General features: G+C 43.1%; 1 protein-coding gene across 2 annotated transcripts in view; it reads right to left on the bottom strand.

Moving 5' to 3' along the window:
- Nucleotides 1-27,821, bottom strand: part of LOC122811665 (glutaminase liver isoform, mitochondrial-like) — a 1,484,096-nt gene that overhangs the window by 514,053 nt on the left and 942,222 nt on the right. For both annotated transcript variants that reach the window (XM_044083661.1, XM_044083660.1), the window contains exons 13-14: nucleotides 12,090-12,221; nucleotides 9,288-9,380 (exon numbers count right to left, since the gene is read on the bottom strand). In XM_044083661.1, the coding sequence (XP_043939596.1) occupies nucleotides 9,288-9,380; nucleotides 12,090-12,221 (225 nt within the window). The remainder of the gene's footprint in view (nucleotides 1-9,287; nucleotides 9,381-12,089; nucleotides 12,222-27,821) is intronic.

Raw genomic sequence — 27,821 nt, 5'->3', positions numbered from 1 at the left:
TTCAGGAGGAAAATCAACAACCGGCACCGGGGTAGCCTCTGGGACCGAAGTGTGCGGTAAAGCGGTGTCGTCGGCCTGGAGCGGTTGAATTACCGCCTCCGAAGAGACTGATGCACTCACGGTAGGCTTTAGCGTGGTGTCGGTGGAAGTTGCGGGCCGTGAATGTCGGTCCCGGTCCTTCCGTTTTTTGGAAATATGTGCTGTCGGTAGTTCCGACGGCATGATATAGGAGCACAGGCAGCACAGGCCGAGACGTCATGGTCTGGGCCGAGGCAGGGAAGGCAGTAAGAATGGAAGTCCTTATGAGGTATTTGTTTACCACAAGACAAGCAATTATTAACTTTTGCAGTTTTATCTGACATCGGCTGAGGTAAGAAAAGGTTCTCCAATGGGGTACTTAGCTTTTTGATGACTTCGGTATCTGAAAACACAGGAGCTGGCCGACCGGCACTTGCGAACTGCTTCTGCTTCGGGCACCGCGCGGCAAGAAAGACTGAAGAAGATGGCGTCGGCTGATGCTTTTATACCCCAGTCGCTCTGACGTCGGGGAAGAAGCGACATCAGCCGACGCCGGACCCAGACTCTGGAATCCGGCCGACCGAAGGGCTGCCTGAGACAGGACAACCCATATGTCAGGACTGCAGTTGCATTCTTGAAGAACATCACTGATGCATGAAGACTTGAAGGACTCTGCAAAATCATATAGGTACATGCAGGTGATCCTCCTGACCTCGACGCCTGGAACCACAGCCCTAGAAGTACCTTCGCCTGAGTGAGAGATCAGCCTCATAGATTGATTGGAGATAGACTGAAAGGTGGTCAGCTGTGAAGAAACTTGCTTCTGATCCTCCACAGACATGGAGTCTGAAAGAGATTTGGAAAGCTCCTTGGTCAAATCCTTTTGTAACCTTGTAAAGTGTGCCAAATAATTCAGAGAAAGATTGCCAAAGCATAAATGCACTTGCCAAATCTGTCCAAGGCCCTCAACTCCTTATTAAGGGGATAGACAGATGAGCTTTGTTCTGCATACGCCCTCTTGGTGACTGTCGCCATCACCATAGTATCTATTGAGACTCCTTTGCTCCAGTGGACCTTATCTTTAAGTGGAGTTAAAAAACTTATTTAGGATCTTACGTGTTGGTCCTACAGTACCAGCTCCTTCCATACTCGGCATGAGATAAGGTCCATCAACTCATCAGCCGGAGGGAATGTGCAAGACATAGCCTGACCAGGCCCAAAAGCCTTCAGAAACACTGACTTTCTCATGAGAAAGGGTTTCAGAAGACCATCCACCTAGCTGTTTAAGAAGTTCCAGGATCTCTCCAAAGGAGGCATCATCACGTGGAGATTGGGGAACCCCTCTCCTTCATCGAAGTCTGTGTCTTTGGTGATAGATTCCTGAGAGGAATCTAGGTGTCTCCTTTTGCATGTCCTCTTCCTAGGGACCTCATCAGAGGTATGGCCTGGTGAAAAATCGGGAGTGGGTGAGAAGTCCTGTGTGAGGACTGTCTGTAAGCAAGTATGGGTATCTGAACCAGTGTAAAAGATATGAGAGGCTCACAGCTTATATTTGATGGAGGAAGAAGGACTGGATCCCAACAGGGTAAGGATGTCGTCTCTCTGGGTAGAGAGAAATCCCTGTCCACTATCTCGAAGGCAGAAGGTCCAGGAGAAATTACTACAAGTCGCACTGGTACCAAAACTACCTGCACTGAACAAGAGGAGGGAATTGGAAGCAAACTGTCTAACGGTGAGAGGCAGTGACAGCTCCAACACCTTCGGAGTCGACCCCAATTCCCTGGGGCAGTCGATGATATCTCAGCTCTGAGAATCATCCTGCTCCAAAGAGATCGGAGCCGGGTAACTCAGGAGTATGGTCAGAGTGGAAAAATAGCCTGTCTTCAGATCTGACAAGGACATTCTGGAAGATCTCGGATCCAAGGGTTCTGAACCCACCAGTTGGGTATACGAAGGAGATATAACATGAGGCTGAGAAGAGGGTAGGCTCACAAGTCCAGTGGGAAATGGAGACAGAATTACCTCCATACATACCTCTCAACCTCTCATCGCAAGAAATCTGGACAAAGCCAAAAATAATGGGAGGAAAAGGCCCAAAAATAAGGATAGATTTTAAATATTGCTCTTATAAACTTAGACATTGTTAGAATAACAGGTTTTGCATTATTATGTATTTTCTGAAGGATATGAAGTGTGAAACTCAAATATCTGTCCTTATTTAGTATTATTCATTGATTTTAATCCTCAATGATTTGCCAGAAAAACGCAAATTTTATGAGGAAGAGACTAAAAATATGACGCAAAAATCTGAACATTCTGCAAAAATCTAGACAGTTGACAGGCACGCCCCCATCTGGATCTGAGCTCTGAGAAACTTCCCCATCAGTAAATCCACCTCTGCTTCAGATAAACTCCCGGAGCACCTAAGGGATGAACTTGTGGAAAGTGACTTGGAGTGTTTCCTAAAAGTCTCTTGCAAAAGAGGCAAATGGAGCTGAGGAGATAACAACTTTGGGGAGAAACATCGAGACCGGATCTAAAGAGATTTGATGTTGGGAGCTGTAGGATCCAAGGTTGATGTCAGATCCATTTTCTTAGAAACTTTAGCCAGAGGTTTGGGAATAGGAGTCAGGGGACCGTTTCTTGGACTCCTTCTCTCTTGGAGCTGACTCTTGTCTCCCTTTATCGGGTTTTTTGAAGCAGATTTAAGCCCTGGCCAGTAAAGAAGCAGAAGAAGATGGTAGTAAGCCTTTTAACACTAACTTGTTTCTCCTTTGACTCAAAGCACGAGTTGAATCCTGAACAGATACAGCAGTTAACTTCAAGATGGGCAGTGCCCATACAATAAACTCAATCCTTCTGGGCATCAGAATTAGACAACTTATGCCCACAAGGTGTGCATTTTTTAAAGTTCATAGGCTTGTCAGCCATATTGAAACCAAGTAGAGAGAGATATTTTTTCATACACATGTATGTATGTATATATATATAATATATATATATATATACACACAGACAGAGCAAGAGAGAAGAGAATCCCAACAATGGTATTAGAGAAGTACCATACAGACAGGTAGACAGAGAAAGAAAGAGGGAAAATACCAACAATGGTATTTAGAAGAACACTCTCACAAGGGTAGAGAGGCCTAACTAGAAAACATTTAGAGAATTTCAACATTATCAAGAGCCCGGTTACCTACTTGGGTAAAGGCAAAGGAAAGGAAAAACAGATATTAAAAGCAAAAAAGTAGAGAGAATGCTATTTAACATCCTTAGCTTGAGAGCAAAAAATCCAAGTCTGAATGATGTGACAGCAAATAAGATGTGAGTTATACCAGGATGGTGGGGGATTGTGAGTAAAGGGAGGAGCTTTAGAGCTAAATCTGTGAGTCTAGTGAAAGTGTCCAAGTCGGATCAGAGTTCCATCAGTTGAGGAATGAATGAAAATGACAACATCAGAGTAAAGCTTTTTCAATTATTTTTGCGAGTAATAGGGATAAGTAAGTAAACAGGTGCCCCTATTTTTTTCTTCTTCCTTCTTTCTTCCTGTTTAAGACATGTAGGCACTGCAATGTAAAAACAGAAGAAAGTCTATACAAAATATGACATGAGAAAAAAAATGATATGCTTTTTCTTACTTTTGCTTAGGGAAATGGCCGGAATAAGGCCCTTGGCTTGATTTAATAACAAGTTTTAAGGAGAAGCAAATAAATAAATATAATGAAATAATGAATATAATGAAAAGTTTTCCTCTTGCACACAAATTTTCAGAGTGTAATGTTGAAGGCTTGTCGTGAAGAGCAGACATGTATCTAATCTCAGGTTTCTATGGAGACAATCTGATAAAGAGCAATAAAAAACAGAATTTTTTTTCTTTCAATATCTAGGAGATGTTTTCTAAAAGCATTCAAGGTGTTTTCTACATCTGGGAGAAAAAAACAAAGATAAGACAAAAACAGACAGCACTTAGTGGAAGTTGTAGCACAGGCTGCACCATGCGTCTTAGTATGGATAACAACCTGCATTATGGGTTAATTCAAGTGTGTGAGTGTGACCATCAATCTGGGACAACTGTTCCTATTAGAAGGGATAAACTTCACTCTTTGAAGATGCACATAGTTTTGTGTGTTAGCATTAAATTAATAGGTTCTGGGGTGTTCTGGGTGTGTGTGCATGTGTTTTTTGAGGGTTTTTATTAAAATAAAAAGTATTCTAATATATGACACAGGTTCAAATGAATATGACAAGAAACAACTGCATAAAAGATCAACCTGTGAAACAGTGTATGCATGTAACACAGAAGCTGAAACTATGCAACATTTTAAAAAAGCTGTTACACATTACAGGTTGGAATGATAACTTGTTATCGTAATGACGCTTTCCATATTATCTTTAAATGTGAATGGCTCAGAGATATTTACAAAAAAAGAAACAGTAGTGAACTATAATACAATGTAGAGTGCAAATAGCTATACTACAGGAAACACATTTGAAAAGAACTGAGCATGTGAATTTGATAAAGAAAAGGATTTCAGGATAGTTATTTAGTGGAATATCTGGGACCAAGAAAAAGGGGAGTACTTAGATTAGTTGTGAGAGGAGCTCCAATAGTGACAGAAGAAGAAAATAAATATAGTAATGGTAGACTTGTAGAACTAAGGGGGCTACTGGCAAGGGAGGAGGATTATGCTGGCATGTATTTATATTTCACTTTAAACTGCTGCAATGGAGCTTAAAAAAATTCTGGGAGAAACAATCAGCTGCCAGCAGGGAATATTAGTTAAAGGTGGGATCTGGAATTTGATCTGCAATAGTAAAAATGTCTCTAGGAGGCGGCCTAGAAGGAAAATACAACAAAAGAAGGTAGATTTTTGAAGAAATGCATGAAAATATTTGGTACGGAAGATGATAACTCAGTAGTAGGAGTTCGGAGAGAATTTACATATGATTCCCCAAGGTACAAAAACTGGGCTTGGTGAGACAGAAGTTATATCTACAGGAACATGTGCATTTAATTTAAAGTTTTGATACACATTCAATAACTATTTTGGATCATGCACCAATAACAACTAAAATAAAAATGCAGGGTAATGAAATAAAAATAAGACACTGACTCTTACCCACCTATCTGTTAAAAACAGAGGAATTTAAAGAATGGATGTAGTGTAAATTATTCAGGAGTTATTAGAGAAGATACAGATTTCTTCTGAAAATATAGCTAGGGAATGGGATGAAATTAAAGTGGAGTTTAAAAATATGGTGGAAATAAAGGAAAAACAGACATGGTTAAGAAGTAACATGAATTATTTACAGGGACTGACAAAGGTTAAAGTATTGCAGAATAGGGTGAATCTCACAGAAGAAGAGGAGGTGCAATTTCAGAGTGCTAAAGAGAAAATAAGGGATTGCCTCGATAATATGTATGAGTTTAGAAAGACTGCTGTTAAGCAACTATTTTTTGATAATAACTCCTGAGCACAAAAACTTTTAGCATGATGGCTCAGCCAACAGAAAGTAGAAAGGGAACTTGCCAAGCTTAGGGAGCCTATAACAAGGAAAATAACCAGAGATCCTGTAGAGGTATTAGAAATATTCCAGAAATGTTAAAATCTGTATAAAGCAGAGACATGAAAACAAGAAAAAATACAAAGGGAAATGTTTATGGAAGAATATGCCAAAGTTAGAGGAAGATGAGGCTCAATTTCTAACAGTAAGGATTGGAGGAGATGTGCTACGGATGGTGATGTTAAACCAACCTACTGGAAAGGCCCAAACAATAGATGGTATTCCTTTAGAAGTTAGGAAGAAATAAAGTGATAAAGATCTGGAAGTCTTATTTAACAGTTCTTTAAAAGGAGGAGAAGCACCAACATCCTGGAAGAAAGCGGTGGTGGCTGTAATACCTACAAATGGTAAAGACCCATCAGACCCAGCTTCATATAGGTCTATTTTGATTTTAAACCACGATTATAAAGAGTTTTTGTCTATAATGGCTAAAATAATGGCAAAGGTTATACCAAAAGTGATATAGAGCAATGTGGTTTTTATGGAGGGGAGGCAAATATCTGACAACATTAATACAGCAATGATGATCCAGAGCGAAGCAGAATGTAAGAAAATACCACTGCTGTTGATGGGTCTTGATGCAGCAAAAGCATTCTAAAGAGTAAGCTGGGATTTTATGAGTGGGGCAATGGAAGCATTTGCATTCCCTGATAAAATTATAAGACTGATTAGGAGGATATAGGACGAATTGGAGATGAAAATTAAAGTGTGTGGGAAGGGGTGCCCTTTTTCTCTTCTGTTATTTGCAGTCTATTTAGAATCACTGGTAAAGAAAATAAGAGATTCAGAAATTCAAGGTATTGGCTTTATATGCAGATGATGTTATTTTATACCTGATATAACCAGTAAGGGACATTTCAGTGTTGTGGATCGGGATACAAAATTAATAAAGATAAAACAAAGGCAATAGCTGTAAATGGGTTCCTATTAGATGGCTGAAGACGCATTCTATCGAATGTGTCATGGTCGAACTTAAAACAACGAAAAGGAAAAATAGCAAAGCGGCTTTTAAGCAAATTCTTTCCCAGGGAAAGAATTTGCTTGGCCGCTTCCATTACTTTGCTGTTTTCGGCACTGTAGTGCGTCTCGGAGTTGGTATATTTAATTAGGGGGTGGGGGGGCACAGCCCACAACTTTATGTATTATTTAAATTTTTTTTTCTTTTTTTGGAACAGTGATTTTTTTCCCTTGGAAAAAAATCGCTGTTCTGAGCTTTCGAGATTGTAAGCTTTCACTTACATGGGGTCGATTATTCATCATTCGCTTTTCTAAGCGTTCAATGATATAATATAGACCCGCTGTAAACTATGTAACCTCACACAAATTGATTCAGCAAGGGGGGCATAATAAAATTAAGTATTTAGCAGTATGTATTAAAATGATTCTGTTATGGCAGCTAAGGATATGTGGGAAGAGACTAAACAAAGGATAATACAAAAACTGAGAAATTGGATGCTCTGTTTTATGGATATGTATAGCAAGATACAAACAGTGAAAATGTTTTTAGTCCTTTTGCTTTTATACACATCAGGTATATTTTTATCAATCAGAGGAGAAGTTGTGGAAAGCAATTAATAAAGAGTTGAAAGATCTTATCTGAGAGGGGAAGACGGCAAGAGTCAAGTTGGATAAGTTGATCCTTGCAAATAGAACAAGGTGGTTTGAGAATACCTGACTTGAAGGGGGTATTTCAGAGCTACATAGTTAAGGCTCTTATACATAGCAAAAGCAGAAAGCTGCAGTTCAAAATGGAAAGGGATGATAATGAAAAGGGTGGGTGGGCTCAAGGAACAAGGAGAGACTGGGATTTTGGATGAAGATCCTAAAGGAGAATAACAGCAACCATACAGAATATTATATTCATAAAATAGCAGAAAGTATTCTAAGAACTAAGCCAGCATGGGAATAGAAAAATGAGATTCTGCCGATAGGGATGACTGCAATTAGGGGTACACAGAATAGGCTAGAGGGGGCTGGAATTTACTAGAGAAATCTGGCAAAGGAACCAAGGCATTGGGAGCAAATAATTACAGAGGGAAAGGTAATAGAATGGGAAGAGGTCAAGAACCCATTTGGATTGCAGGCTATAGACTGCCTTCCCTATCAAGGACTGATATCAGAGTATAGACAAACAGAAAGAAATACAAGGATACTAAGTGAAAGACCATCTCTGGTAGAGTTTATACCACATCTAGAAAAGAAGCCACTGTTAAAAAAAGGATAATTAGTATGGCAATTAAAATACTGCATGATAACTATAGGAATCAATTAGAGGAGGTTAGAAAGGATTGGGAAGACAGATTGGATAAGCAATTCACAAAAACAATGGGGGGGTATATGTATGACTCCCAACTATGCAACAAAGTCTAGAATATTTAGGATCTTTGCTTGGAAGTGTTTGCATATGTATTTTTATATTCCAAGCAGACTCCAAACAATTTTTCCTCTGGCATATTGCAAATGTTGGAGGTGTGATGGGGAAGAAAGAAACAATTGGGAACATCATTTTTGGGAGTGTAATGTGCTGGCAGACTTTAAACACTACTGCGAACTCTTCTACTGGAAATACTGGGTAAGCAAATTGGTGTAACTAAGAAAATGATGTTTTGAGCTGTAATACAGAATCAGAATTACCTACATATAGTAAGGGCTTGCTGAGTTTAATTCTGGTGGCTGCCAAAAAAGCAATTACTAGAAAATGGAAATCAAAGTCAAAACTGTCTATACTAGAGGTAGAGAATATAGTAACAGAAATGAAACAACTGGAAATGGGACCTTTAGAAACAGGTAGGAGCAAATTACATAGGAAAAATGGGAACTGTGGGAATAATACATGCAGAATAATGTTTTGGAGGAGGAATGAGGTTTAAAGGATGGCAGGAACTGAATGAGCTTTGTAATGTTTGACTGTCAATGAATGGAAAAAATTATAAGCAATGTATAAAGTATGCGACTGAAAATATTTCATTATGGTTTATTTTCATTTATATAAATGTAAGATTGCCTATGTCATAAGTGATAATTTACTAAAGCTGTTTCTTTTAAAAACAAGACTTGCTGGAGAGAGAGGTTCCTAACTCAACTCAACACATTATGGAATAATTTACCAGTACAGGTCAAAGTACTACTTAGATTACCTTTATGGCTAGTCTTGATGACAGATGGGTAGACACAAATTTACTCCCTGTCTGTCATGTACAGCCTTGTTTGATTTGAAAGGTAAGCACTATTAAGTACTTGCAAATGGAGGCACAATCTTTTTAAGTATGTCTGCTTAAAGGTGTACATGGCTAGGCATCTTATGATCCTTGTAATCATTTGTCTAGTATTGTTCCTATATTCCTAAAAAAATAACTACATTTCCTTCTGCTGGAATACTTTCCATTTTGGATCCTCTGAGACAGAGTCAATCTGTGTGCTTCTAAGCAAAGCATGGTTCTACTCAGCACCCTCCTCAAAGTAAGCTGGTCTACTGGCCCACTACTGGTGCCCTCTATGTCACTTTTACAGTACTGTCAATCAGCCTCCTTGCAGAAGAAATACACTCTTAGACCACACTCTTGTTTCTTCCAGCTACTTGCAGCTGAGGCTGCTGATAACATAAACAGTACCATTACCACTCTTCAGACAGTCCAGTTCTGGCACTTTGGCATTCAGACCGTTGTTAAAAAGATCCTTCATTCTGCATGCTTAGCTGAGCTTACCCTGGCTTCTCCAACTTCCTTGCGAGGATCGAGTTTTCTAGCAAAATGCCTTAAGTTATCATAGTGATGGAAGTTAAACAGTGATACCAGTTCCTGTAAAGAGAGGAGTAAAAATGTAAAGCATGAGACAAAACAAGTATGAGACTTCTTAATCACATAATCTTGTCACTATTAATAATGACATTTTTTTTCTGTATCAAGTTTCTGCTCTCTGAAGAACCCTGAGTCACAGCTGTATCACTGCCTTTTCACTGTATTTGTTGCATAACTCAGAACAAGACAGGAAGATGGCATGGCCTGTTATGGTGGCCTTCCATGGATTAAAAAGAAGCGATGAGAAGTTATTCTAAAGGATCCTTTTCCATCTCCAAGGTTACCCCTGAGGATGCTGATAAGCACATGCATATAATACATTCAGTGCCTTACACTGGTTGTGATACCTCAACATATCTACTCAGCATCAGATGGCATAAGGTTATTCAAACAGAAGTGCTTCTTAGTTGTACACAAACAAGCTTGCATGTGTGCACAACATTACAAAGCATTCACCAGCACCTACTCACAAAATGTCAGTATGATGGACAGTATGTACAGCACAAGCCAATATGAAAACAACATATATCCTTGTCGGATGTTAAGCAATTACTGGTATGCAAAGATAAATATATTTGTTCCTTTTTTCCAAAATTAAATAAAAAAAACTGCTTCATGTTGATTATTGTCACACCCCTTCTGCTTGTTCTCTCTAAACTCATTTATTCCTCCTAAGGGTGAATCATCCCATTCAGTTTCCTCCAAGACAAGAGTCGTATGGCTTATTTTTCTCTGCTTAGGGCAACAGCCCATTTCCCACTTGTTTCTCCCAGAATGTAAGAGTCAGAGGCTGGGAATAGGTTGTCATACTGCACTAGGCAGATCTTCAGACCCCCAACTTAACCACTCCCTGTGGTGGTTGTGAATGCTGCAATGGATGATTCCTAGGGAGACACACACAAGCACCATACACATATAGCAATCCCCCAGTCACATTCAGTATGGGGTCATCCCAGTCCACACTGCTGCATGCCATACTCTTCCCACTCCTAAAGTAGCCATCACCACAGTGGACTGGGCCACTTTTCCACCCCCCCCCCCAGAATGGATGAAATGGTGTTAGCTGTTCACTCCCACTCTCCCTACATGTTTTTTTCAGCTTCTTGTATCACAACTCAGACACAGGTAACCTGGAGTATAGTCAGGACTTCATCTCTATATACCACAGAACAAGGACATATCCAATCTATATTTTAGCCTGCTTCACCTTGGCATGTCTTTGCTATGCAATACATTTTACACATTCATATACTAGTTTTCAGCAGCTACATTTGGTTGTACTCTTCTTAAGCTCTTGCCTGCAAGTCAATACTGTGGAGCCTTCTTGTCCTCCTTATCTCTTGACAGTGGACTTCCTGTCTCTCTCAAATGTGTCCTGATGCCCTCCCCTTAACTCAAACAGCTAGGCAGTGCTTTCAGTGAAGATATTAAGATAGCAAACTAACTGAAGAGCAAGTCTGGTCTGTACAGCTCAGCTCTGTTAAATCTATCACTTAGTATGGAATTCCAAAATGTTAAACTTAACAGTACTATAGCTATTATACTGAATATATTTATTGTCTACCTGTATCCCCAGGGTTGTGCAAGGACTCTTGGTTTCCTTTTTTTATTTTTTTTCTGTTTTGGGTTCTTACCTCAACTATCTGAAGGCCTGCAGTCCCACACTCTACACACTCACTATTTCATCCACCCAGTCCTCTCTGTAAATGTAGCCATGAATGAGGAAGTACAATTGTAGGGTGCTAAGATATCATTCTGCAAATGGCAGCACTTTTTCTAGAAGTGCTCCAGATGGCATCACTTTCTCTAGATACCACAAGTACTGTATTTTTAGTGCATGTGCCATGCAGGATGTGTGGAAATGCTTTCATGTGCATGCTCTTGCTAGACTTCTAGTAGTCCAGATACTTAAGGTTAGCCTGCCTACTTACTGTCTCCCCTTCCAGTGTTAAACAGAATACAGTCAAGCAGTAGTAGGTCCTACAGCCATCCTCAAATGAAGGGTGGCAAACCATCAGCTTTTCAGTCCTTGTCCTCTGGTTGGCCATTTAGGACTTAGGAAAACTTTAAACCTAGGCTGTAAGTGGCTTGGATGAGTTCCATGTTTTCAATCAAATAGGCTGGCCCTCACCTTCCTGCTTGCCTTTTTTTTAATAATAAAATCAAATATAAGTACAAGTTCAACATCTACTGCATACTTCTCATTCTGTTTCAGCAATGTCCAAAGCTGCCACCCAGTTTACATAGCAGAACACAAAACTGGCAAAATCAGTACAGCAATGAGTAGTGCTAGTATTATACTACAAGTCCACAAATGTGTGATTCTTTAGTAAATATCATGTGCTTACATATTGTCCTATCCCCTAACTCTCCGGATGTAGCCCTATTAAACCCAAACTGATGGGCAACCTGCAGTTAAAAGTTCTGGAATGGCCACAGGTAGCATTTAACTATGATTATGGCAAGTCTGTCTCATAGAAGACAGGAAGATCAACCATAAATTGTGTTGCTTCACTATAAACAGATAAGCTCTGAATGTCAAGAGCCAAGTTTTTCAGGGTAGGCACAATCATGACTGGATACTCTTGCTGCGTTTGTGGCCACTTACTCCTCTGATCTGTTTAGCGGGAAATGCAGCTATACCCATTACTATATATGGTAAGTTCATAGTCAAAACACTTTGCTCTTGTAGGTAAAAAAATGACAAACCTCACAGAAATTGATGCCTCTCACGCTGTTGCCAGCTTTGTCTACAGGAGGTGACCAGCACATCAGTCCCATGATGTTGGGAACAACAAGAAGAATTGCACCAGATATTCCTGACTTTGCAGGTAGGCCCACCTATTTAAAAAGAAAGAGAAAAAAAATGTCAATCTGGTCTCAGAAGTAAAAGAATCCACAGGGAAGGAAATACATGACAACTTTATTTACTAATGACACATTTAAATGTTTGTAGTGGCAGCTGCTGTAAATACCTGGGCTTTGGTTTGGAATATGACTTCATTAGGAATGAAAAATTAGAAGACATCTGTTTGTTTTATTTAATATTGTCTCAGTTTGCAGAAACAAGAATAGTGTTCACTGTACTGGAATTGCACCTTCTGGTGTAGGTCAGTTCTTCACACAGCTTACAGACTACTAAAGCTAGAGAGTTAAGAGTTTAGCAAGGCAAATTATGAATAAGACACCTGGTTTACAAGGTCAAACATCACAATACAGCCTTGATGGCTCATTCTGGAATACAGTCTATAAGGGGGATGCACTTGTATCAACTTGACTAGAGAAGGATGCAACCTGAGGAATATTCGAAGTGCCCTTGCTGAGTACAGTAAACCTGCCAACAGTGATGTCATCACTTATAATCCAAGACCTGGCTTCAATTAATCTGGAGGAATGCAGTGCATGGACATGCTAAAAATGCTCTCTTCTTCTGTGCTTTTCACTGCCATCATTGACAAAGGAGCCCACAGGGCCAATGTCTGAAAATGAAAAGGCATTTCACTCTGCTTGGGATGGATGTGAAGAAACTACCAAACTAAAATTGGCAAGGATGGCTGTTGAAGAAAGTACTGCAGGCAAACACAGTTGTAAAGGAAAGTACTGCAGGCAAACACAGTTGTAAAGGACACCCTAGATGACTTCAGGCAATACAATATAGTAGAATAAATCTAGAATACAACTATAAATGCTAAGAAAAGTGGTATAAGGGACCTTAGCACATAGAAATTAATATCATTGAAAGAAAACATGCTACGAAGTGATGCTACTTATAGTAATCTTGTAGGCATCAAACATACTTCTCACTTAAACCAGTTGCAATGTTTTCTCAAGAAGCAGTGTGCACTGCAGTTCAAGATATGGCTGCAAAGTTCATGACAAAACAAGCCTTCACACCTCTCAAAAACATCAACAATTGGTCATGTAACCACTGATGCTTCTGTTGTAGTTCTTTTTGTATATACAGCATCTTACTCAAGGTTAAAAGTCTGTCTGCAAGTATCTTTCAGTCCCCTCACATTATCATCAGTAGTACTCATTACTTTCCAAAATAAACAAAGGTTACGTACTTACCAAAACGCTACATTCATGTTGTCTTGTTTCATCCACTTCAACAAGTGGCTTATTGGGTTATTGGATCTGACTGAATCTGACTTCAGCACTTTTTCGAGAGCTTACATCCAGGGCTCTGACTCCTCCTCCTATCCTCAACTTCCCAAGGTCCCCAGATTACCTCAGACTCAGTTTGCCTGCTTACAGTTAGAAATCTGTACTAGGAAACAAAACAAGCTTAGCTGACCACTCTATATGACAAATAGGACTCAAGTAAAAATAGCGAGAAAAGCTGTTCAAAAGACAAGGTCCCTGTTCAGGTCCAACCATCTGGTCAGGACTCAGAGAATAACAATTTAGGATGGAGGGAGGGATGCTGAACCGGATGAAACAGGACAACATGGATTTAGCGTTATGGCAAGTACATAACTTTTGTATCTAATGTTATCTTTTTTTGTCAGATTCAACAATTGGGACAGATTCCCAAGCTACCCAAATCCTGGGTGGTTTCAAAGAAGGATATTCCTTAGAATGGTGGAGCCAAAGGATGTATGGGAACTGGATTATCCAACCTGTAGCACAACACAAAGGTATGAACAGCAGATCAAGTAACTGCAGCACAAATCTCATCAATGAGAAGTCTACCCATAAGGGCAGAGGAGGTAGCCACCGCTCTGGCAGAAAGAGCCTTTGGTTTGCCATGTAAGGCCAATCCCATCTTTTCATCAATGAAAGTTATACAGTCAGAAAGCCACATGGACAGTGTTACTTTAAAATATCCTTTACCCAACTTAGCATTTGAAAAGACAAGGAAGAGCTAATCAGACTTTCTGATATCCTTTGTACTGTGCAAATCAAAACCGGGTTGATGATGAACTTCTAGCATATGTAAGGTATATTCCAGTCCTTCAAGAACTTTGGAAAAAACCCTGGTAGACTGATGGTTTGCTTCAGAAGCCACATTTGGAAGGTTGTGGGGATTTGTTCTGAGATACTCTTCTTCTTCTTCTTCTTCTTCTTCTTTCGGCTTTTCCCGGTTAGGGGTTGCCACAGCAGATCACCTTGTCTGCTCATGATTGGCAGTGGCGTTTTACAGTGTTGAGTTGCCAGCCCGGCGCCCAACCTTCCACAGAAGGCACACAGACGCACACACTCACACCTATGGCCAATTTAGAGTGTCCAGTCAACCTACAGAATGTCTTTGGGATGTGGGAGGAAACCGAAGCACCTGGAGGAAACCCACGCAACCACAGGGAGGACATGCAGACTCCATACAGAAGGCACCCCAGCCAAGGATCAAACCGGAGAACCTCTTGCTGTGAGGCGGCAATGCTAACCGCTGCACCACCGTGGCCGCCCCTGTTCTGAGATACTCTATCTTTACGAAAAACAGATAGAGAGGTTTGCATGGTAAGGCTTGCAACTCCGAGATCCTCCTTGCAGATTTGATAGCCACCAAAAGAGAGTTTTGCAAGAAAAAAAATTAGATCTACAGCAGAAGCAGGCTTAAAGGGAGGAACTTTTATTAAAGCATGTAGCATGTTTGTAATATCCAGAAGGGAACTGGATCCCTGACTGGAGGTCTTAAAAGGAAGATTTCTTTGAAAAAGGCTTTGAAAATCTTTAGAGAAGCAGAAGAAGTCTGATTCTTCACAACATTAAAATTGAAAATGGTTGGTAACAGGATCCTTTATGTAACAATTCTGCAAAAAATCAAAAATCAATAAAAGATGAGCTGAAAAAGGGTTTAAACCTCTGAAGCACGCCCATAAAGTAAATCTTTTCCATTTGCTAAGGTAAATTTATTTGGAATTTGTTTTGTGTGAAGAGGCTAAAATTCGAATAAATGGGGGACAGCCTGACATCCCTTGCCACCAATAAAACTGAAGAAACCATGCAGTCACGTTCAGTGTTTTCAGGTCACTATGTGGCTGACTGGGCGGGTGACACAGAAAGTCTGGACAAGGGTTCAACGTCAAAGGCAGATGTATTAGATGAGGCTAGAGGAAAAGGGAATAAAACCTGTCAGGGCTAAAAGGAGCAATGAGGGTAACAGTGGCCTTGCAGGGCAAGGTAGAAAAGTACAAAGTAGGCCCAGGGGCCAGTTGTGGACTACAGCATCCTTTGGTGTCTGTCTTGTGGAGGGATCAGGACAAAGTGACTACTGCACTTACTTAGATAAGAAGCAAAAAGATCACAGCAGGGTTAGCTCCAGTGACTGAAAATCTGCGTTCCCACTTTCTGATTGAGGGACCACTTGTGGGGCAGAAGAATAGACCAGCTCAGTTTGTCCATCATAATATTGGATGTTCTGGGATGTATACTGCAATTAGTAATCACCCATTGTCACACTCTCATGGCTTTCCAGCAGACAGGATATGAATGGGTTCCTTCCTGGTGTTGATATACTAGACTACTGCCATGTTGTCTGTCTTGATGGATATCACACCTTTGGGGAGGGAGTCCTGAAAGGGCTGCGGTCCTAAGAGGACTGCCCTAATATCCAAGGCACTAATGTGAAGTCTGTCCTCTGTCAATGACCAAGAACCATGAAAAATCTTCCCCTCAAAATGCCCCCCCCACACCCTCTCCAGAAGGGAAGCATCCATGGTCACAGTAGCTACTAGGGGCAGTGGAGAGAATTGCTGACCCATGACACTAGGTCAACCACCAACTGATGAGTTTTTTGCAAACTAGTGTGAGATGTACCGACACATGAAGGGGATGCAACATCAATAACTATTGAACTGACAGCGTCCACTGCAGGATTCTCATGTAATACCTTGCCTGAGGAACTAGCGTGACTGAAGCAGCTATTAAGCCCAAAAGCTGGTGGATAAATCTTGTTGGGGGACAAGGGTGGCAAAGAATCTCTGAAGCTACCTGATGCAGAGACAAAGTTCTGGACTACAGGAGTTTGACTATTTGAGAATTTGTGCTCAGGTGGCATTCAATAAATTTTGTCTTCTGTGTTGGCGTTAGTTAACTCTTGCCAAGAGTGATGGCAATCTCTAATTGTGGAGCAAAACAGAGCAAGAAGTCCCTGCACAGAACTAGTAGATCCTTGGTTGCTGTGGTAAGGAGCCAATCATCCAAATATGGGAACACCTGGAGCCCCTGCAACCCGAGATAAGCTGTTACCCCTGCAATGCATTTGGTGAACATCATTGGGAAAGTGGTGAGGCCAAAGGGCAGTGTTCTGAATTAAACTGGATTCCAAACAGAAAAGGAGAAATCTTCTGCTCTGCATCCTGATATGACAGTGCCTGTCCTGGAGATCTATGAAGAACATCCAATTATCCTCCTTCAGAACAGGTAGAATGGACTGAACCATGACAATCTGGAATTTTGTCTGTATCATGAACTGATTGAGCTTGTTTAGGTCCGGGATAGGCCTTAGATCCTCTGTTTTCTTCAGAACTAAACAGAACCTTGAATAAACTCTGGATCTTAATTGAGATGGGGTGACCTGCTGGATGACTCTTTTTTTGGCAGCTTTCTTGCTTCTGCTGCTTGCTGCAAATTCCATCTGAATGAGTGGAAAGTCAGGAATTTTCTTCTTTTTCTGAGGAGGGGAAACAAAGGGAATAACACAGCCTCTGATGATTAACTTCTGCACCCAGGCATCTTGAATGATGGCCTGCCTGGCTTGAAGATGGAGGGATAAGTGCCTCTCAACTGTCTCCGGAGTGCAGCAGTTGAGAAACCGCTCAGGAGTACTGGTAGGGTTTCTCTGTGGAAGAACTGCAAAACCACTCAATCTGCAGTCCACCTCTGGGGTGATGTCCATTAATGTTACTCTCCCCTCTGCCCTGGGGGGGGGGGGTCCCTCCTCAGAAGCATCCTGACAGAAACCCTTTGAGGTTTGGAACCATAGCTTCCTCCCCCTTTATGGTTTTGGGAAAAGGTCCTTTGTGGAATAGAAATGTGTATGCCAACTGGAGACAGGGTCTGGTCTTCCTGTTCACCCTTGGTAAATATTTATTTTGCCCTAGATTCTTTATTAGGAGGGAAAACTTTTAGTTATGTACTCACCATAACTTCAGATGTTTGGGATCCATCTCGCCTACATTCTGAACTGATGGGTTCGGAGCCGATCCCTCGGCTCCGACTCGGCACGCTAATGCTATAGAGCGAGGCCTCTTATTGGCTGAGCTATCTTTATCCCAGGATGCACCACCACTAATCCCCCAGATCTTGTTTGTCCGCATACATGCACAACTTGATTATATAACATTGTTAGATGTTTCAAGATGAAACAACAGGATTCGGACCTTCTGACATCCTCTGATCTCCAAGGAAGGGGGAAGGAGGGTGGGTTATTAGGAATGTAGGCGAGATGGATCCCAAACATCTGAAGTTATGGTGAGTACATAACTAAAAGATGTTATGTGATCCTATCTCGCCTACATTCTGAACTGATGGGACAGCGTCCCTAGCACCTAAATCCCGGGTGGCTCATTGGAAAACACTCCTGAGCACTGTGGAACCAAATGAAGCTCGTCCTCTAGATGCCACATCTAATTTGTAGTGGGAAATGAAGGTGTGCGGTGAAGACCATGTAGCCGCAGCACAAATGTCACTAATAGCAAGCTTAGAATGAAATGCTATTGAAGTAGCCATAGCCCTTGTAGAATGAGCCTTGACAGAGGTGGAAAGCTCTTTGTTAGAATAAAAATAAGCCTGAGTAATACAGTCCCTGATCCATTTGGCAATAGTGACCTTTGTGACGGCTTTGCCCAATTTGTTATCTGCAAAGGATACAAACAACTGATCTGTTTTCCTTGTTTGTTTGGTCCTGTCTAAATAAAAACGTAACTGTCTGTGGACATCTAGTGTGTGGAATATGAACTCCGCTTTGTTAGAGTATTTTGGGAAAAAAACTGGAAGCTCTAACGATTGTTGTAAGCAGAAAGTAGAACAAACTTTAGGGACAAAGGAAGGATTTGGTCTGAGGGATACTCTGTCTTTGTGAAAAACCAAGTACGGGGGTTTTACTGACAAAGCTTGAAGCTCTGAAACTCTTCTAGCAGAAGTAATCGCCACCAGAAAAGCTGTCTTCCATGATAGAAACTTTAGATCATATGTAGCTGCTGGTTCAAAGGGGAAAGAAGTCAAGGCGCGTAACACTATATCGAGATCCCATGGAGGTGCAGGATGAGAAATCGGAGGTCTTAATAGAGCAGCACCTTTCAAGAAGGTCTTACACAATCTGTTGCTCATTAAAGGTGGGTCTATGGATTCGTGAAAATTAGAAATTGCTGCCAATTGTACCTTGATGGTAGAAACTGAAGAGCCTTGATTGAAAAGAGAAGTCAGAAATTTTAGTACTTCTGCCACAGGAATAGAAATGGGGTCCAGGCCCCGGAGTTGAGCCCAAATAGCAAATCTTTTCCATTTGCTAGAATACAGTTTCTTTGTAGCAGACTTATGGGCCGAAGATAATATGTGTACAACATCTGGATCCAATGTATGACTCCTGACTATCGTCGGAAGAGGAGGAGCCAAGCCGTCAATTTTAAGGTGTGTAGGGACTGGTGGAATAGTCCCGACTGATGAACCAGTAGGTCTGGGATCTGATCCAGGAACCAAGGACCTTCCAAGGCATGTTTCCGAAGATAGGGGAACCACACTTGACGAGGCCAGTAAGGAGCAATTAAGATCATTTTGCTCCCCAAGAGAGATGCCTTTTGAATCACTCTGGGAAGGAGAGGAACTGGAGGGAAGGCATAAAGCAAGCCGGTGGGCCAAGGATGGACTAATGCGTCCATGGGGCTCTTCCCCGGAGCCGGGTATAGGGAGAAGAATTCTTTGCACTTCGCATTCAGAGGAGTCGCGAAGAGATCGCAACACGGAACTCCCCATTCGCTGAAAATCTGACTTGCCACTGTCATATTCAGAGACCATTCGTGAGGGGAGAGGATGGTCCTGCTCAATCTGTCGGCTATCACATTGGAGTTGCCCAGTATGTGAGTAGCCACTAGGAAGCGTTTGGTCAAGACTGTCCATTCCCAAACTGTCATGGCTTCTCTGCAAAGAGGATAGGATCTGGTCCCTACCTGTTTGTTCAGGTACCAAACAACTGATATGTTGTCTGAGTGAACAGCAATTACGCCCTGAGGGAGATAATCGTGAAGGGCTTGAAGGGACAGAAGTACTGCCCTCATTTCCAAGATGTTGATATGAAGCAAAGTCTCTTCCGGATGCCATTTGCCTTGGACTGACCTGCCCAGGGAATGCCCCCCCCCACCCCGTCTGGGAGGCGTCCGTGGTCAAAGTGGCCGCCGGAGGAGGTAGAACAAAGGGTCGTCCCTGATCCAAGTTGGAGGGCACTAGCCACCAGCGAAGGTCCCGTCTGCAAGATTCCGTGATCCATACAAGGTGACTGAGGGGAAGTTCCTGAAAGGACCACTGAGCTGAGAGAAGCCACTGGAGAATTCTCATGTGCAACCTTGCCAAGGGGACTAGAAGAACCGTGGCGGACATGGATCCCAATAGCTGCAGGATCATTCTGGCTGGGGCTTTGGATCTGGAAAGTAAGGCTCGAACTTGAGCCTGTATGGTTTGAATCCTGTCTGTAGGTAGATAGACTCGCATTTGGTTTGAGTCTATCTCTACCCCTATAAATCTTATTCGTTGACACGGCAGCAACACAGACTTTGGCCAATTGAAGGTGATTCCAAGGGAATTGCCCAGTGATATAGTGGTTTGTAGGCTCCGCAGAAGTAGATGCTTGGAGGTGGCAGTTAGGAGCCAGTCGTCTAGATACGGAAACACCTGGAATCCTAGACTTCTCAGGTGAGCAGTCACGACTGCCAAACACTTGGTGAACACCCTGGGGGCTGTGGTGAGACCAAAGGGCAGCGCACGGAACTGAAAATGACTGCCTCCTAGGCTGAAGCGCAGATGTCTTCTGGACGCTTGATGTACCATGATATGATAATAAGCGTCCTTGAGATCTATGGAGCACATCCAAACACCTTTCTCCAGCAATGGGAGAATGGTTTGTAGGGTGACCATTCGGAACTTGGACTTTCTGACTGAACGGTTTAGGATGCTGAGATCCAAAATGGGCCTCAAGTCCCCGGTCTTTTTTGGCACCAAAAAGAATCTTGAGTAAGTCCCTAATCCGATCTGGTCTGCAGGGACCGGTTGGATGACTCCTTTTTGCAGCAGCTTTGAAACTTCTGAGGCTGCGGTATCCCGTTGACTGGGTGGCGGGTCCGGGATTTTTTTGGACTGATGGGGGGGGGGTGAGAGAATGGGATGGAGTAACCTCCGGCAATAATCTGAAGCACCCATCGGTCCTGAGTAATCCCTTCCCAGGCCTTTAGGTGCTTCGAGAAATGACCCCCGACTGGCTCCGGAGCAGCACAGCCGGGCAATCCCTCAGGGACTATGAAAGGCTGAAGAGCCACGAAAGGACTCGCGGTCTCCAGTGTTGCGAGGGACTCTGCCGCCTCTGGGACGGCGTCTTCCGGAAGAATTTCCCCCTCCTCTGCCTCTGGAAGGGGAACCCTCCTGCTGAGAGGGGTAAGGCTTCTGAGATCTACGGAACCACATTTTCCCTCCTCTTTTAGCCTTGGGATAAGGCCGAAAGGGAGTGGAAAATCGTGCCCCTACGACAGTCAGAGTCTTACCCTCCTGTTCACAGCGAGTTAGTGTGTCCTTTACCTTGGGTCCAAACAGGGAGGACCCATCAAAGGGGGCGTCGGCAAAAGAAGACTTAAAGGCCTCCGCGAAATGACACAGACGGAGCCAGGCTTGTCTCCGTAGAGCAATGCCTGTACCCGCCGCTCTACTTGCCCCTTCGGCTGCATAAGAAATGAGCCTCATGGACGAGTTCGAAATGGACGACATTGTAGCCAGCTGAGAGCCAACCGTCTGGGCCAGCTCCTCAGGCAGGTTACCCAAGAGGGTATCGGATAGCTCCTTAATCAGATCCCTCTGAAATCTGGTAAAGTGCGTAAGGTAGTTCAAGGACCTCAGTGTAAAGGCCGCTGAACTGAGGGTGCGCTTTCCGTACCGATCCATGCTCCTAGACTCCTTATTAGGAGGATGGACGAACGTAGAAGCCTCTGCTACATCTTGCTGGGTAGCAGATGCCACCACCAAAGCATCTACAGCCACACCTTTAGTTAGGAACTCTCTATTAGGGGGCGCCGAGAGAAATTTGTTCGGACGAGCAGGCACCGGTTCCACAGAGTCTGGGTGTTCCCACGCCCTTCGACAGATCAAATCCAAGAGCTCGTCGAAGGGCGGAGACACCCAGGAGGCGGAGGGCTGAGCCCCGAAGGCCTTCAGGAACACCGACTCATCAGCAGAGGGAGGTTTGGACTGCCAGCCTCGTTGTTTTAGGGCTTCCATGATGTCTGCAAAGGAGACATCATCCGAGGACGACTTGGGGGACCCCTCTGCATCATCAAGATCAGTGTCGGATGTCAGAGACTCATCAGGGGAGTCAACGTGCTTCCTCTTGCACGATCTCTTCCTGGGGGGTTCTTCCGAAGAGGCTTCAGAAGGACCTCCAGGAGGGGGAGAAACCCCAGCGGGGGTAACCTGAGGCCCGGGGGCTCCGCTGTCTAAGGACAGGGGGACTGCCAACGACCCAGTCTCCGTATGCAGGGAAGGAGCTGGGGAAACCGTGGAGGTAGCCAAGGAAGATTTGGCTAAAGCACTCCTCATAGCCCTGAAGGCGGGACCACCAGAATCCTGGGAGGGTTCCACCTCCGTGGCCACGACAGTGGATGGCACTCCCTCCGCCGACGCACCGAGAGGGAGACTTGGAACTGAAAGCATCAATCCCAAAGCCTCCCCCCATGGCCGAAGGAAGAAGTCCATGTACTGAATTCCGACCCAAGAGCCGGAGTTGGAGCAAGGGTCGGGCCCGACCCTAACACCTCCACAGGTTCCACTAGCACCGGCTCCAACGGTGCCGAAGCTGTTGGAGGAGGAATCACAGTAGGGGAGTGGACCATCGGCTCCGAAGCCAAATGGGCTGGAGCCGAAACTAGCTTTTGGAACACCGGAGACTGGAAGAGTCGAAGGAGCACCCTGTCGATGTCCGAATCAGACATCTTGGATGATCTAGAGGATACCGATCGGGCCCGAACCGATTTCTCCATCGGCTCCGGGGCTCGGGACCGGCTCGAATGGACTCAACAACTATCGGCCCGAGGAAGGTTTCAAGGAAATTTCCCTCGGTGCCGATAAGGACTTCGCCCGAGGGGAAGAGTCTGAGCCGGTAACCCTTATCGGCTCCAATATCAGTGGAGCCGACGAGGGTGACCCGCCTCTCGATGCCCCAGACCTCGGCTCCGAAACCAGAGGAGTTGAGGCTGGAGGCATCGAGGCAGACCGTTCCGACCTCGGCTCCGAAGTCCGTGGAGCTGATGGAGAAGTCTGCTTAGCTTTTTTAGCGGTCGGTTCCGACTGACTGGTCGGAGCCGACGCTTTCTTCTTTTTAGAAGGAGACGGAGAGGAAGATAAAGCCTCCTCGAAGGAAGGCTTGATTAATCCCTTGAGGATTAATTTGTTCTTCCTCTCCTGGAGTACCCTAGAAGAGAACGCGTGGCAGACACTACACGACTCTTGTAGGTGCTTGGCACCTAAGCAATAGACGCACGAGGAGTGGTCGTCCGTTATGGACATTTTAAAACCACACCTCGTGCATTTCTTAAACCCGGAGGGTTTGTGTTCTTTAGACATAACTGTTTAACACAGAACCTATCTAAGTGACAAAAACACTACACTAGACAAGGTAAAGTTAAATCCAACGACTTTAACAAAAATTTCTTCTTTTTTTTTTTTTTTTTTTTTTTTTAAACACTAAACAATTTAACAGACAGAAAAAAAGAAAGAGAGTCAAGACCCTCTAACTTAAACGGGTACTTGACCCAAGAAAGAGACACAAACAGCAAAGCAACAGGGGAAGGCCCCTCTAACTAAAACGGGAAACCTTCCCTGACTAAAAAAATCATGAATTTTTCACAAGAAATTCACCAATCACACAAATATAACAACAATAGCTGTTAAAACAGCTTTTGGGTTTAAAGAAAGGAAATTTGTGACAGGAAAAAGCCTAAATAAATAGTACTTAGCCCAGCCAAGTTGAGACCACGTCTAAGCTTGTTAGCGGCAAACGAGATCTGGGGGATTAGTGGTGGTGCATCCTGGGATAAAGATAGCTCAGCCAATAAGAGGCCTCGCTCTATAGCATTAGCGTGCCGAGTCGGAGCCGAGGGATCGGCTCCGAACCCATCAGTTCAGAATGTAGGCGAGATAGGATCACATAACATCAGATGTGCTCTCTTGTGAGAGCTCCTTCCTTGTGGTTCCCACAACAGCCATGGCATCTGCTGGGGGAGCCTTATACTAGTGAGACCTAGTCCTGAGAAATCACTAAAATCTTATCTGGTTTTCATGGGATTGGCTCCACCACATCAGGTTCCTTCCGTACCAGCTGAGAAACTAGGTCCATTAGTTCATTAGCAGGTGGAACTTCCCAGGAGGTAGAAAAGCCAACCCCAAATACCTCAGGGAACATCGACTCCTCAGAAAAGGGAGCTTCAGAGGACCAACACCCGCTTTCCTTCATTAACTCCGCAATCCTTCCAGAGGGATTAAGGAGAACCATCTCCCTCAGTGAAATCTGTGCCTTCAACGACTAATGCTGTTGAAGAGTCCAAATGTCTCCTCTTACAAGTCCATTCCCAAGGAATCTCCACATGTGGCCTCCTGGGGAAGGCTCAGAATTGGATGGGGAGCTTGCCTGGTGAGAACCCCCCTGAGGCAGAAAGAGGCTGAATCCCCCTTCGATCAGGATGAGCAGTTACAGAAAAAGGATCCAGAGGAGGTAGGGATGGAGTGAAGTGTGGTAGAGACTGCTCTTTTCTGGATCTAGTGAGAACCCTCATGAATGGTTCAAAGAATGAAGACAAAATCATGGCCCGGGGAACAGCCAGCCAGGCTGCAGATGGAACAGGTGGGGTGCCCATGACTCTGACCTCATTCCAATGCTGACGGTGTCACTAAATTGTTCACCGTCAAGACGCTGAGGAGAAGGGATGGTTCTGAAAACTTCACAGTCAACTGAGCCCTGAGCCTTGGCTCTAGTGCTTCGGCTCTGAAACTCATCCCAATATGACAAGATCAGAATTGAGAGAATGAGGAAAACCATTGGGATCAAAGTCAAAAATGCTGTTGGCTCAGACATATGTATTCTACAGGGCAAACTTGGGTCAATGGGCTTTGGATCCAACAGTCGGACCAGTGCAGAAGAACCCAGTGGAGGGGTGGTATGAGCCATAACAGGATCCTGTGAAGGGGTTGGCACTGGGATGACTCCAATTGAATCTATGTTCAAAGGAACTTTCGCACCATCCTGTCGACATAAGCTTCCGAAAGACTCATTGACAAAAAGAAAGACCTGAAAGATGAAGCTACCTAAGGTGGCCCAGAAGACTACTTCTCTTTCAGGAATGGTGAATGTTGTCTTGGACTCACTGCCTCCAGTGAGAAACGTAAAGGGGGAAACTATGATCAGATCCACTGAAGTTTTGGATCAGAATACCTTCATGTCTACAAAACCGGGGTGGAGAGCTCTGACAGCTCCAGTGACCTTTTCCTGGATTTTTCTGATTTCTTTTCCTGCTTTTTTTCCTTCTCTTTGGCTGTCTCTGGGCTTTTCTCTCTCTTCGCTCTTTGAACTTTTGCTTTCTCTGTCTTCTTAGCTGAAGAAGAAATGTCTGGGGCAGAATACATGAAGGATGTACCAAAGTAGGAGAGAACACTCCGAAAAGTGAATAACAGTAGATACCCACTAAATTTAGCTCAAAAAATTACAAACAGCAGTTATCTTTAGTGGAAAATATCACAGCCCTCAAATCACACATTCTGATGGATTAAGCAATAAGAAACATACCGACATCTCATGTTTAAAACTCCTTTTCTCTCCCACAGATGGCATCACAGCATTTATGCTAATTTATAGTCAGAAGTGGAGCTAAATAAAAACATACACTTAATTAAAATAACAATAATAGGTACTGTGACTGTCAACCTTTAAGTATTAAAAATCATAGCATGTGCTCCTAAAAAAATGCAGAAGGTCAGAAAGAGGTACACTTTCTTATTTTTCTTTTTTCAAAATAAAGGATCATTGACCCCATATAAGTAACAGTGATGAGTCTTTAATTAGTTTAGTTCATTTATTTCTTAATTTACATACCCTTACACATGTTCAACTTTAGGAAGAAAGTCCATAAATCTAACAGGAGCAAAGCTATATATGAGGGTCAAAAATCATACCATTATGTATAAATCATAGTAGATGTGAGGTATAATGGGTAATCTGAAATGGAATCTAGGCCTAAAAAGAAGTTATGTACTCACCATTAAGTTCCATGTTTGTAGTCCATCTCACCCTTCATTCTTACATATGGGTTCGGAGCCGACTCGGCCGATTACAAAGCTCAAAGTCTCTAAGTTGACTTGTGGCAAAGTAGTTATCCCATAATGCACTAGTAACAATCCCCAGATCTTGTTTGCTGCTGTCTATAATAGTGATAGAAAGGTATTTCCACAAGGAAAAACAAAGATGAAAGGTCTCCTACCCCAAGGAAAATAGACATTACCATGTCTCCAGATCCTCCAAGGATATTTGGACGGGGGAAGGTGGGTGGATTTGTAAGAATGAAGGGCAAGATGGACTACAAACATGGAACGTTATGGTGAGTACATAACTTCTTTATGTTCTGTAGTCCTATCTCGCCTTCATTCTTACATATGGGACAGCGTCCCTAGCACCTTTTTCTCGGGTGGCTCATGGGAATATACTCCTAAAAACTGTGGAACCAAAGGAGGGTCTACCCCTGGAGGCCAAGTCCAATTTGTAATGAGTAATAAAGGTATGAGGGGTAGCCCAAGTTGCTGCTGCACATACACTGTTCATTGGAATTCTGGCTTGAAAAGCGGCAGATGTGGATATAGATCTGGTGGAATGAGCTTTAATTTTAAATGGGAGTTCTTTGCCATTAGAAGAGTAAATAAAAGATATGCAATTTGAAATCCAGTTTGATAACGTTATCTTGGAGATTGGCGTTCTTCTTCTCGTCTCTGAAAAAGATATAAATAATTGGTCTGATCTCCTAAACTCTTTGGTTCTATGTAGATAGAACCTTAACTGTCTGTGTACATCAAGCTGATGAAACTTACATTCCGCTTTGTATGATTTGGAAAAAAGACTGGAAGTTCAATAGTTTGATTAATATTTGACTGTGAACAAATCTTGAGGATGAAGGAAGGGTTAGTGCGAAGGAAAACTCTGTCTCTATGGAATATCAAATGAGGAGGTTTGACTGAGAGTGCTTGCAGCTCTGACACTCTTCTGGCAGACGTAATGGCTACCAGAAAAAAGGTCTTCCATGAAAGGAACTTTAAACCACATGTATGTAAAGGTTCAAAAGGCAAAGAGGTACATTTTGAAAAAACAAAATTTAAATCCCAGGGAGATACAGGTTCTTGAAAAGGAGGTCTTAGTAAGGTAGTGCCTTTTAAAATTGATTTACATAATCTGTGAGCCATAAGATTAGGTTCATGTTGCCCCAAATCAAAATTGGAGATAGCTGCTAATTGAACTTTGATTGTAGCAGCAGCTGACCCCTAATGAAAAAGTTTGGTTAAAAATTCTAATACTAAGGGAATGGAGGCTGTGTATGGATCTATGTTCCTAGCTTGTGCCCAAAGAGAAAATCTTTTCCATTTATTAGCGTACAATTTTCTTGTAGAAGGTTTATGAGATGATCTCAGAATATGTGTAACCGCAGGGGAGAAATCATGAAGCCTGACTAGGGATGGAAGTGAAGCAGCCAAGCCGTCAAGTTGAGGGTGTGGAGACAGGGATGGAACATGCCTGACATATGTGTCAGAAGGTCTGGTACTGGTTCCAGAGTCCATGAATCGTCCAGAAGGTGAGGCCAGAGAAAGGGGAACCAAATCTGACGAGGCCAGTAAGGAGTGATGAGAATCATTCTGCTTCCCAAAGTCTTTGCTTTCTGGATAACTTTCGATATTAGTGGAAAGGGAGGGAAATCATAAAGAAGTCCTGGGGAACAATTGTGGACAAGTGCGTCTCTCGGTGTCTCCACCGAGGGGTGGGATAAGGGTGAAGTAGCTGCTGCATTTGGTGTTCATTGGGGTGGCAAACAGATCGCAGCAAGGCTGTCCCCATTTACGGAAAATCTGTTCCGCAACTTTCTGATTCAGAGACCACTCGTGAGGCATCAAGATTGCCCTGCTGAGCTTGTCGGCTATCACAATGGTTCTCCCTGGGATATGCGTTGCAACTAGAAAGCATTGGGAAGATATCACCCACTGCCAAACACGTAGAGC

Source organism: Protopterus annectens, chromosome 9.part0 (assembly GCF_019279795.1).
Source record: "Protopterus annectens isolate FY-2018-M chromosome 9.part0, PAN1.0, whole genome shotgun sequence".
In the NCBI taxonomy this organism is placed as follows: Eukaryota; Metazoa; Chordata; order Ceratodontiformes; family Protopteridae; genus Protopterus; species Protopterus annectens.
This window is presented reverse-complemented; position numbering and strand designations above follow the sequence as displayed.